At 40.8% G+C, this 12,368-nt stretch overlaps 1 protein-coding gene and 1 long non-coding RNA gene across 8 annotated transcripts in view; one reads left to right on the top strand and one right to left on the bottom strand.

Annotated features, from left to right (window-relative positions):
* Positions 1-12,368, bottom strand: part of LOC103000497 (uncharacterized) — a 137,590-nt gene that overhangs the window by 47,148 nt on the left and 78,074 nt on the right. For both annotated transcript variants that reach the window (XR_450011.3, XR_009007780.1), the window contains exons 4-5: positions 7,061-7,225; positions 4,618-4,677 (exon numbers count right to left, since the gene is read on the bottom strand). This is a non-coding gene — a long non-coding RNA (uncharacterized LOC103000497). The remainder of the gene's footprint in view (positions 1-4,617; positions 4,678-7,060; positions 7,226-12,368) is intronic.
* SLC12A1 (solute carrier family 12 member 1) overlaps positions 1-12,368 on the top strand; it is a 93,173-nt gene that overhangs the window by 30,834 nt on the left and 49,971 nt on the right. For all 6 annotated transcript variants that reach the window (XM_057544651.1, XM_007170446.2, XM_057544649.1 and 3 more), the window contains exons 10-11: positions 8,328-8,412; positions 11,515-11,666. In XM_057544651.1, coding sequence (XP_057400634.1) covers positions 8,328-8,412; positions 11,515-11,666 — 237 coding nt within the window. The remainder of the gene's footprint in view (positions 1-8,327; positions 8,413-11,514; positions 11,667-12,368) is intronic.

Genomic DNA, 12,368 nt, shown 5'->3' with positions numbered 1-12,368 from the left:
TACTTGATGTGATTTCAATTTTCTTAAATTTACCCAGGCTTGATATGTGACCCAAGATATGATCTAACCTGGAGAATGTTCCATGAGCACTTGAGAAGAACGTGTATTCTGTTGTTTTTGGATGAAATGTCCTATAAATATCAATTAAGTCCATCTTGTTTAATGTATCATTTAAAGCTTGTGTTTCCTTATTTATTTTCATTTTGGATGATCTGTCCATTGGTGCAAGCGGGGTGTTAAAGTCCCCTACTATGGCTGTGTTACTCTCAATTTCCCCTTTTATGGCTGTTAGCATTTGTCTTATGTATTGAGGTGCTCCTACGTTGGATGCATAAATATTTACAATTGTTATATCTTCTACTTGGATTGATCCCTTGATCATTATGTTGTGTCCGTCTTTGTCTCTTGTAATAGTATTTATTTTAAAGTCTATTTTGTCTGATATGAGAATTGCTACTCCAGTTTTCTTTTGATTTCTATTTGCATGGAATATCTTTTTCCATCCCCTCACTTTCAGTCTGTATGTATCCCTAGGTCTCAAGTGGGTCTCTTGTAGACAGCATATATATGGGTCTTGTTTTTGTATCCATTCAGCCCATCTATGTCTTTTTGTTGGAGCATTTAATCCATTTACATGTAAGGTAATTATCGATATGTATGTTCCTATTACCATTTTCTTAATTGTTTTGGGTTTGTTATTGTAGGTCTTTTCCTTCTCTTGTGTGTCCTGCCTAGAGAAGTTCCTTTAGCATTTGTTGTAAAGCTGGTTTGGTGGTGCTGAATTCTCTTAGCTTTTGCTTGTCTGTAAAGGTTTTAGTTTCTCTGTTGAATCTGAATGAGATCCTTGCTGGGTAGAGTAATCTTGGTTGTAGGATTTTCCCTTTCATCACGTTAAATATGTCCTGCCACTCCCTTCTGGCTTGCAGAGTTTCTGCTGAAAGATCAACTGTTAACCTTATGGGGATTCCCTTGTATGTTAGTTGTTGTTTTTCCCTTTCTGCTTTTTTTTTTTTTTTTTTAATTTTATAGCTACTTTATTTATTTATTTATTTATTTTTGGCTGTGTTGGGTCTTCGGTTCGTGCGAGGGCTTTCTCTAGTTGCGGCAAGTGGGGGCCACTCTTCATCGCGGTGTGGGGACCGCTCTTCATCGCGGTGCGCGGGCCTTTCACTATTGCGGCCCCTCCCGTTGCGGGGCACAGGCTCCAGACGCGCAGGCTCAGTAGTTGTGGCTCACGGGCCCAGCTGCTCCGTGGCATGTGGGATCTTCCCAGACCAGGGCTCGAACCCGTGTCCCCTGCATTAGCAGGCAGATTCTCAACCACTGCGCCACCAGGGAAGCCCTCCCTTTCTGCTTTTAATATTTTTTCTTTGTATTTAATTTTTGATAGTTTGATTAATATGTGTCTTCATGTGTTTCTCTTTGCATTTATCCTGTATGGCACGTTCTGCACTTCCTGGACTTGATTAACCCTTTCCTTTCCCACATTAGGGAAGTTTTCAACTATAATCTCTTCAAGTATTTTCTCAGTCCCTTTCTTTTTCTCTTCTTCTTCTGGGACCCCTATAATTCGAATGTTGGTGTGTTTAATGTTGTCCCAGAAGTCTCTGAGACTGTCCTCAATTCTTTTTATTCTTTCTTCTTTATTCTGCTCTGCGGTAGTTATTTCCACTATTTTATCTTGCAGGTCACTTGTCCGTTCTTCTGCCTCAGTTATTCTGCTCTTAATTCCTTCTAGGGAATTGTTAATTTCAGTTATTGTGTTGTTTATCATTGTTTGTTTGCTCTTTAGTTCTTCTAGGTCCTTGTTAAATGTTTCTTGTATTTTTTCCATTCCATTTCCAAGATTTTGGATCATCTTTACTATCATTGCTCTGAATTCTTTTTCAGGTAGACTGCCTATTTCCTCTTCATTTGTTTGGTCTGGTGGGTTTTTACCTTGCTCCTTCATCTGCTGTGTGTTTCTCTTTCTTCTCATTTTGCTTAACTTACTGTGTTTGGGGTCTCCTTTTTGCAGGCTGCATGTTCATAGTTCCCGTTGTTTTTGGTGTCTGCCCGCAGTGGCTAAGGTTGCTTCAGTGTGTTGTGTAGGCTTCCTGGTGGAGGGGACTGGTGCCTGTGTTCTGGTGGATGAGGCTGGATCTTGTCTTTCTGGTAGGCAGGACCACGCCTGGTGGTGTGTTTTGGGGTGTCTGTGACCTTATTATGATTTTAGGCAGCCTCTCTGTTAATGGGTGGGGTTGTGTTCCTGTCTTGCTAGTTGTTTGGCATAGGGTGTCCAGCACTGGAGCTTGCTGGTCATTGAGTGGAACTGGGTTTTAGCATTGAGACGGAGATCTCTGGGAGAGCTCTCGCCGATTGATATTACGTGGGGCTGGGAGGTCTCTGGTGGACCAATGTCCTGAACTTGGCTCTCCCACCTCAGAGGCACAGGCTTGACACCCGGCCGGAGCACCAAGACCCTGTCAGCCACACAGCCCAGAAGATAAGGGAGAGAGAAAGAAAGAAAGAAAGAAAGAAAGAGAGAGAGAGAGAAAGAGAGAAAGAGAGAAAGAGAGAGAAAGAGAAAAAGAGAAAGAGAGGGAAAGAAAGAGAGAAAGAGAGAAAAAGAAAGAAAAAGAAAGAGAAGAAAGAGAGAAAGAAAGAAAGAAAGAGAGAAAGAAAAAAGAAAGAGAGAAAGAAAGAAAAATAAAGAAAGAGAAAGAGAAAGAAAGGAAAGAAAGAAGGAAAGAAAGAAGGAAGGAAGGAAGAAAGAAAGAATGAAAGAAAGAAGGAAAGAAAGAAAGAAGGAAGGAAGGAAGGGAGGGAGCAAGGAAGGAAGACAGAAAGGAAGGAAAATAAAGTTATTGAAATAAAAATTTTAAAAATTAAAAATAAAAAAAAAATTAAAGTAATAAAAAAAAACAAAAACGGACAGACAGAACCCTAGGAAAAGTGGTAAAAGCAAAGCTATACAGACAAACTCACACAAAGAAGCATACACATACACACTCACAAAAAGAGAAAAAGGAAATATATATATATATATATATATATATATATATATATTTTAAAAAGGGGGGAGGGAGCAACCAAATCAATAAACAAATCTACCAATGATAATAAGCTCTAAATACTACACTAAGATAAACATAAAACCAGAAACAAATTAGGTGCAGAAAGCAAACCCCACATGTACAGTTGCTCCCAATGTCCACTGCCTCAATTTTGGGATGATTCATTGTCTATTCAGGTATTCCACAGACGCAGGGTACATCAAGTTCATTGTGGAGATTTAATCCACTGCTCCTGAGGCTGCTGGGAGAGATTTCCCTTTCTCTTCTTTGTTTGCACAGCTCCTGGGGTTCAGCTTTGGATTTGGCTCTGCCTCTGCGTGTAGGTTGCCTGAGAGCGTCTGTTCTTCACCCAGACAGGACGGGGTTAAAGGAGCAGCTGATTAGGGGGCTCTGGCTCACTCAGACCGGGGGTGGGTATGGAATGCCGGGCGAGCCTGAGGCAGCAGAGGCTGGCATGACATTGCAACAGTGTGAGGAATGCCGTGTGTTCTCCTGGGGAAGTTGTCCCTGAATCACGGGACCCTGGCAGTGGCGGGCTGTACAGGCTCCCGGGAGGGGAGGTGTGGAGAGTGACCTGTGCTTGCACACAGACTTCTTGGTGGCTGCAGCAGCAGCCTTAGCGTTTCATGCCCTTCTCTGGGGTCTGCGCTGATAGCTGAGGCAAGTGTCTTGCCTCTTCGGCAGTTCCAGACTTTTTCTTGGACTCCCTCCTGGCTAGCTGTGGCACACTAGCCCCCTTCAGGCTGTGTTCACGCAGCCAACCCCAGTCCTCTCCCTGGGATCTGACCTCCGAAGCCCGAGCCTCAGCTCCCAGCCCCCACCTGCCCCAGCGGGGGAGCAGACATGCCTCTCGGCCTGGTGAGTGATGGTCAGCACCGATCCTCTGTGCGGGAATCTCTCCTCCGCACCCCTGTTGCTGTGCTCTCCTCCGTGGCTCCGAAGCTTCCCTCCCACCCCACCTCCCCCACCTCGTCTCCCCCAGTGAAGGGGCTTCCTAGTGTGTGGAAACTTTTCCTCCTTCACAGCTCCCTCCCCGAGGTGCAGGTTCGGTCCCTATTCTTTTGTCTCTGTTTTTTCTTTTGCCCTACCCAGGTACGTGGGGAGTTTCTTGCCTTTTGGGAGGTCTGAGGTCTTCTGCCAGCGTTCAGTAGGTGTTCTGTAGGAGCAGTTCCACGTGTAGATGTATTTCTGATGTATTTATGGGGAGGAAGGTGATCTCCATGTCTTAATCCTCTGCCATCTTGAAGGTCTCTCCACGGTAAATTCTTGAGCAGAGATATGGCATAAAAAAAGAGTATGCTGAGGCTCAGAAAAATTAAGTAACTTGTTCAAAATGATTCAAGTTGTAAGTAGTACTGCTTAGCAAAATTTAGCTCTGGACGTTGAGCTTCTGGTTTCTCAGATTTGGAAAAGTATCAGAGGTCACTGATATACATTTCTGTATACTGTAAGACCACATTTAAATTAAAGAATATTGTGCTTTCTTTAGACTCCTCAGAAACAAGTTTTTATTATTAGATGCTTAGTAGTCAGTTCAGCTCAACCAACACTTATTACTTACACCAGGCACCAGAGGAGCAAAGAAGAGCTTGCTTGATCCTTCTCTCAAGGAGCTCATGGTCTAAGAGAGAGACAGATTAACTCTATATGAGTCATAAAAAAACAAGAAAAAAATCTTGTGCAAGGGAAATATGAAACAGTAACTGCCTGTCCCCAGAGAAGTAAGGGAAGTCTTTCAGAGGAGGGGACATTCAATCCAGATTTGAAGTGATGAATAGGAGTTCATCAATAGGACAAAGAAGGGAGGGACATTTGGAACAGAAAACAAGGACTGTAAAAAGGCTCAGAGAAAGATGCTGCTGATGGAAATTATTTTATGTGTGGAGTGGGGTATGCAAGTAAAATCTTTTCATCAATATATTAATAAACATATTTATAAAGGAACTTCTATGTGTCCTAGGCACTCTGGGAGTAAGCAAAGAACTAGAGGATATCCCAATCTAAAAAAAAGGCAAGGCTTAGAATTCCTTTCTCCCAAGATAAGTGCTAACTTGATTTAGGATTGCTGTATTAGTAAAGAATTTTATTTATCTATCAATCTGTACCGAGAAACCTCTGATTTTGAGTTTACATTGTAAAGAAAATGAGTTTACATGTAAAGATGTCCTATCATGATTTTTAGGGCACACGTGGTCATAGTATTGTTGTAAAAAGTTGCATTTTTTCTATTTAAAAATACTTGGGTGATTTTACAATTAAGTTTAACTTTTAGCACATACACTACTGTATACTGTTATGTAGAACTCAGAAATCCTTTAAACTACGGACAGCGGAGTTTGGATATTATCCCACAACTAGTTAGAGACACTAAGGAAGTTAGATCAGAGAGTACCATGATTAGATACTCATTTTAAAGCGTTTGCTAGCAGCTTGTGAGGGATGGATTAGAGGGTGGGGGTTGATAGGTAGGGAGACCAGAGGCAGAAGATCAGTTAGAGGATATCACAGTAGTCTGGATAAGAGATGACATGAGCCTGAATTAAGGCCATGGCAGGGAATATGGATCAAAGTGGTCAGCTTTTGTTAGAGTTAGGAGAGGAAATGGAAGGGATGCTTTTTTTTTTTACTATGATCTGCTGTAAGAAAACATTATATATCACAACCAAGTGCCTACCTGCAAAAATTTCTCCAAACAGTTCAATACTTTATTACAAATGATGTCTTCCGATATTTTCACATCAGTTCTATTCTACTGTATTCTTTTCATGCTGACTAGTAACCTAGTGAATTGATTCCATGGTGAATAGAGGCTCAGATTTGGCCATTGGGGTTGAAATGGCAGAAGGACATCAGAGGTGAGATGTCTAATGGGCAGCTACAAGTACGAGTCTGGAGCTCTGGAAAGAAACTAGGCCAGGACTGGAAGCCATGGCATGGATAAGTCCGTCCAGGTCTGGGTAAGAAGGAGGAGAGAAGCAGACCAAGGTAGCACCCAGGGGATATTCAAAATATAAATGGTAGAAAAGGAGTCCACAGAGAAGAAAAAGAAAGAGCTAAGAGGTAGGTGAACCCAAGACAGAGAAAGTCAAGAGAGAAGAATGCTATGAGAAGTAGTAATTAACATGATCAAAAGCCAGAGTGGTCAAGCATGTTAAGGACTGAGAGGTGACCACGTGTTGGGAAGTGGCAAGGAAACTTCAGAACTTACAGATAATATTTCTTTCTGAGAGTGAAACTAGAACATAATAGATTCAGTTCAATTTAGGAAACATGTATTGTTTCTACACTATGGGGATATGCAAGACTCTACCTCTGCTCATAGCCTCAGAATCCTTCTCAAGATGGCTCTTCAGGCTGCCAGTGACAGTTAACAAGCATTAGCACAAGGGGATGCTACAAGGCTCCCATCCTGAACCTTCTATTTGTTAACACAGTATTGATGATCTGTAAATATGTGCCTGGGAGAAGATTTGGGAGGTACCCAGGTCTAATCAGGACAGTTAAGACGCAGTTTCAGAGATGTAAGATTAGGATATGGTTGACACTCAACCAGCAGCAATCTAGTAGACTGCATTCTGTCCTAAGGAAAAAAATAAAATATTTAATAAAGAAAGGTGAAGGAAGGTGAGCTTTTGGGTTACTGCTTAAGGGACGAAAATTAACATTTAGAGTGAAAACTAAGGATCTACGTCCTGAGCCCTGTCTAGGGGAAATGTATCCAGAGCAGACAACGTGAGTATATGACCAGACATTAAGATACTGGCATTCCGATTTATATCAGGTCAAGTTTGACCCTCATGTAAGTCCTAAATAAGTAAATTTAGAGCTTGTAGCAGATAGTTCTAAATATAAACTAAGTTTTTGTGTTTTAGGTATAAGACTGCTGTCCATCTTCATACCTCTTTCCCTTATATATATTGCCTTTCTTCCCACTTATATCAATTCTTCACATTTCACTCAGATCCCAAGAAATCCTTAATCAATAAAATAAAATTTGAACATACCATGAATGAGATTGAGTGGGGTCGCTTTCAGCCACGGTTGCCTTCTTCTTCCTTCTGTGTGCTACTCAGTTACACACACTTGCCACATTCTCTTTTGGAGACAGTTGTTTGGAATGAAGAGGTTGGATATGTCTGTATCAGAACAAACCACGTGTGCAGATATCCCTACAAGGATGGGAAGGAATGAGTGATTACAGAGTGGCTCCGTAGGGCTGGCTTACTCCCCTGTGGGGGCAGATTTGCTTGGTTTAGTTAACATTTCCAGCTGTCAGGTTGCGTCTGCATTCACCATGAGTTGATTTTTCTGATGGATTTGATCAGCAGATTTAAGTTAACAAAACACAAAACTCAGACTTTGACTGCATTGATTGCTCACTTGTATCGATGGGTCTCATGTCCTCTGGTGGGGGAACTGATGTCTACTGAGATTGTGCTTTCTTCAATTCGGTATTTATTGACCCCTACTATATGCCAGCACTGTCTTTTATAAGCAATGAATGCACTGAAATCTCTATTTAATAATCCCTGTTAAGTTGAATTCTATTATTTAGAAGTTATGCTGCTTGGAAATTGATTATTATATGATTTAGCCCCCAAAATAGGATATAAAGTGGTATATTATATATGATGTGAGCTCAGCTCAGTGAATTTATATATATTTATGGGCAAGAGAAAAGCCCATTTTCTGGTATAAGCTTAAATTTGCCTCTTTCTTTATGCCTGCTTATGGAAATCAATATCTCCCATTGTAGTTATTCCTGAACTAGATTCCAAATGGGAGATTTGAAGGATTGGAGAATTTAGCAGATCATCTTTTTGCTCAGTCAAAAGTAATTTTTTTTAAGTAAGCCTAAGCTTAGTACAAAACAAATACACACACAGATATCGTCAATGTGCCGGGTATGTTTGTGTGTCCCCCCTAATACTTTAAGGTCTGATACATCTGCATGAAATTCACAGGAGATAAAGGGGAGGGGAAGGCAGTGGTGAACTAACTAGTCTACTTTTCTATAAAAACTCCCTCCTGGACAGTTATAAATCTCTTCTGTTCAGCACAAAGTTATAGAGATTTCTTTATTCTCTCTAAACACCCTGTCTTTGTCCAAAAAGAACTGGAGCTCACCACTTTGCCATTTGCTTGATTTTTTCTTTAGACCTTGCCTCAGGAAGGGTAGCCTAAAATTTTCAAAATACAGAACTAAGTCCAAGTGATGTCTGTTTCTTATTCCACTCTATCTCCTCATTCCTCCACATTATTTTTTCAAAGGATCCCCAAGATGCTATCCCCAGAGGGACCATGCTGGCCATCTTCATCACCACCGTCGCCTACATAGGAGTTGCTATTTGTGTAGGTAAGTTGTGTGTCTCTGGTGTCAGAATGCCAGAATTACAAGGGGTCCAGTTGTTTTTCATGTCAAGTGGGCTTTCCATGGAACGTTAAGTTGAAATTTTTTAAATAGGTAACAATTTTAATTCCCTTCTTGGATGCTCTAGGAGTTTGAATGCAATTAAGCTGTAACACAGGTGTCTCTGGGTCAGGGATAGAGTAGAGGTAATCAGATTGTCATTCTACCCGAACACAGAAAGGATCCCATTTTGCTGCTCTAGGTGATATTTCCACTGCCAAGGAAGCCACCATTTCCAGCACCCTCCTCCCTTGCCTTTAGGAGGCAGGTGAGAACAGAGTAAGAGAAAAGAAGCCCAAAAAACAAAACAACAATGACGAAAGCCTTAGGAAAGTACACAAGATACAGAATTGATGACTGTGTCTCCTCCTTGCACTGCTGTCCCTAATATGGAAATGCCACTGTCACCAATTGGCAGGCAATCAGACTAGACCCAGCTGCCAGCAGTGTGGGCAGCCAGCCCCCACATTGCTCAGTGAGCATAAAATATGTGGATTTGCCTGCTGTTCTTTTTTTAAAATTTATTTTATTTTATTTTATTTTTTTAACATTTTTATTGGAGTATAACTGCTTTACAATGGTGTGTTAGTTTCTGCTTTATAACAAAGTGAATCAGCTATACATATACATATATCCCCATATCCCCTCCCTCTCGCGTCTCCCTCCCACCCTCCCTATCCCACCCCTCTAGGTGGTCACAAAGCACCGAGCTGATCTCCCTGTGCTATGTGGCTGCTTCCCACTAGCTATCTATTTTACATTTGGTAGTGTACATATGTCCATGCCACCCTCTCAGTTCTTCCCAGCTTACCCTTCTCCCTCCCCGTGTCCTTAAGTCCATTCTCTACGTCTTCATCTTTACTCCTGTCCTGCCCCTAGGTTCTTCAGAACCTTTTTCTTTTTTTTTAGATTCCATATATATGTGTTAGCATACGGTATTTGTTTTTCTCTTTCTGACTTACTTCACTCTGTATGACAGTCTTATTACTCAGCCATAAAAAGAAACAAAATTGAGTTATCTGTAGTGAGGTGGATGGACCTAGAGTCTGTCACGCCTGCCGTTCTTAAGCTGACTTTTGTTCCACGTGCTGCCTGCAGCCACACCTCCTCCTGGCTGGGGGTCACCTCAAGCTTATGCCATTATTGGAGAGGAAGGAATGCGGAACATTCAGAGAAGAACTTTTCTGTGCACGCTCAGGAGTACAGCTCCAGGCTGGGCCACTGTGGAAGCCCAGATGGCCATCCAAAAGGGCACACCCGAATTGTCCTCTGCTTACTACAAAGGAAACGGAGAAAGTACATCTATCTGGAGTTGGATTCTTTAGAAAAAAACAAAACAATTAACTTAGGTTCTTTCTTCTCTCACTGTCTCTTATTTCAAGAAATTGGATAATGTTGTTAATTGTATTGTTGTGACATTTCCAAGTTTAGTTACATGCAAAGAGATTTTATTCCAGTGCTTTAGGAAATGGAAACATTTTTCAATGACATTGAAATCACCTAAATTTCCCAAATGGTTTTTCTTTCTCACACAAAGTAAGGAGGAAGAAATGAGTAAAGGAATAGACCTGACTTCAGAGATTCTTCTCCTTTATTGCTTCTTATGGGTAGAAAAATCTGTGTTTCTATACTTTTTCCAGGGTAAGAAAAGGATAGTCATGGGGTCCCTGGCCTGTCATTAGAGCAAATAATGGTTCATGGCTTGGCTTCATAGGAATTTGGGGAGTTCTACTATGCAGAAGTTAAAACACATGATTTTAAAAAGTCAGCTCAACATAAATGAACAATGCAAAAAGGTAAAATCTGAAATGGATCGTTTTGCTTGGTAACCAACATCCATACTTTAAAGTACTTAAGCAGAGGCTGGCAGGCCACTTCTCAGGGCTATATAAAAAGGATTCCTGCACTGATTATTTTAAATGGCTCTTTCAACTAAAAGATTCTACAAGCTTTAAGTCTTTCCCAGATTCAAAGAGCAGGAATTCCATGACTATAATTGAGGGTTCCCATTAGTATCTGTTGCTGGGACGTCTCTTAAAATAATTAGCAAGGAATGAGAACTCACCCTGCCTGGAGACTGAAAAGCCAAATGAACAGTTTCATTGACTGGCATTTAGTTTGCAAAGTATTTATCCTTCAGGGAGTTCAGAAAAGTTTATATATATCTATATATCTATATCTATATCTATATCTATATCTCACACCTATATTCATACCTTTCAATAATCCAATCAAATACATAATGGCAGAGATTACAGTTAGAAAAATTAATAATAACAGTCAGTGATTAAAATATATATCAAGAATCTTTAAAAAGTTCATAACTCATTTTAGGGAATCTATCCTAGAGAAATGCTTCGAATTACAGAAGAAAGATTTTATGTGCAAAGATGTTCATAGGATTGTTTGTAATGGAAAATAACAGAAATACCCAAATGTATAAAAATAATAGGATAGACTGAGATAAGTATTTGATAGGATATTATTTGACCATGAATATTACCTAGGAACTCTTAATATTTTATCTCAAAGTATTTTCTGTATCATTTAAACCATTAAAATTGTATAAGTAAAATTATAATGGTTTAAAAAAGTTAGGCAAGGAAAATCATTAGTTGAAAATAAGAGCTCAGTTCTCCTAATCACTAGAATTCAGTAATGTCATCCCTTGGTTCTCTCACAGATGAGAAAATAAATTCTTCTATCTGAAAAACTCCCAATCAGTAGCACTAACCCAGAAATTTGAATTGAATCAATACTATGTGCAAAGCACTGCTGAAAGGAAGGGAGTCTCAATCCCAAGTGTCTTCCAGAGGCAGGCAAAAAGCTAGGACTTAAACTACCCAAGGCAGGGGAAGCGGCAACCTCTTAGAGATAGGGGTCACTCCCAGGCCTCAGAGGATGCGAACTTCCAGGTACCAGTCAGAGGAAGTGTTGACAATGAAGACAGGATAGGTCAAAGTAAACTAAGTGTGTTTTCAGAAGAAAAACCTTAAGGGAGCAGAACCCTTCATGTAAAGAAATGACAAGGCTTCGTTGTTTTCCCAGGGGCCTGTGTGGTCCGAGATGCCACTGGGAGCATGAATGACACCGTCATTTCTGGGATGAACTGCAATGGTTCAGCAGCCTGTGGGTTAGGCTACGACTTCTCAAGATGTCGACATGAACCATGTCAGTATGGGCTGATGAACAATTTCCAGGTTCGAACCTCAGAAAATAATAATGTTTATTGATACTGCTTCCATTTTTAGAACATCATGTATAATGAAACTTCTGACTCCGCAACAGATTGGTTATTGACTGATTCGAATTCAGCAAGGAACAATTCGTGTGGGAGCAAAGGGAGTCATACAGGCATTCATTATGTGGTTACACTCACTGTGGTGGGGAGAGAACAGGCAGTTGTATGAATTGCGTCACCAGGGAAAGATTACCACCGCCATTATGCATCTTCCAATCAATTGTGTAAGATTTCCTGGTGGGGAGATGGAGAGACTTTGATTAGCTAGCACTAGGAATGCATTTCATGCCTGGGCTTCAGCTTAGGAAAAGCCTCTGTTGTGGTCCTGGAGTGTGTGGAGGACAAGGCCAAGAGGGAAACTGTGAGTGGCAGTTGCGGGGAGGTAAGTGAGGGGGAAGGAACAAGGGAAGTTGGGGAAACTGTGGAACTTAAAACATATTAATTTGTCTGAATGATTGGTGAGCAGAGGGAGAAGCAAATTTATCGTGAAGGCTTCATTCATCTAGTTTAACAACCAACAAAGAGAAATTAACTCAGCTGAAGTCATTATTCCAAAATATGACTTAAATTGATAGAATCTCATCATGTCTCAGATCTAAAATTATGTTTAATGAGCACAGAAAAAGCAAAGGTTTGAAAAGCCTCTATGTGCAGGAAGAAC

Source organism: Balaenoptera acutorostrata, chromosome 3 (assembly GCF_949987535.1).
Source record: "Balaenoptera acutorostrata chromosome 3, mBalAcu1.1, whole genome shotgun sequence".
NCBI classification, from domain to species: Eukaryota; Metazoa; Chordata; class Mammalia; order Artiodactyla; family Balaenopteridae; genus Balaenoptera; species Balaenoptera acutorostrata.
The sequence above is the reverse complement of the archived record's forward strand: the minus strand, read 5'-3'. Positions and strand labels throughout refer to the sequence as shown.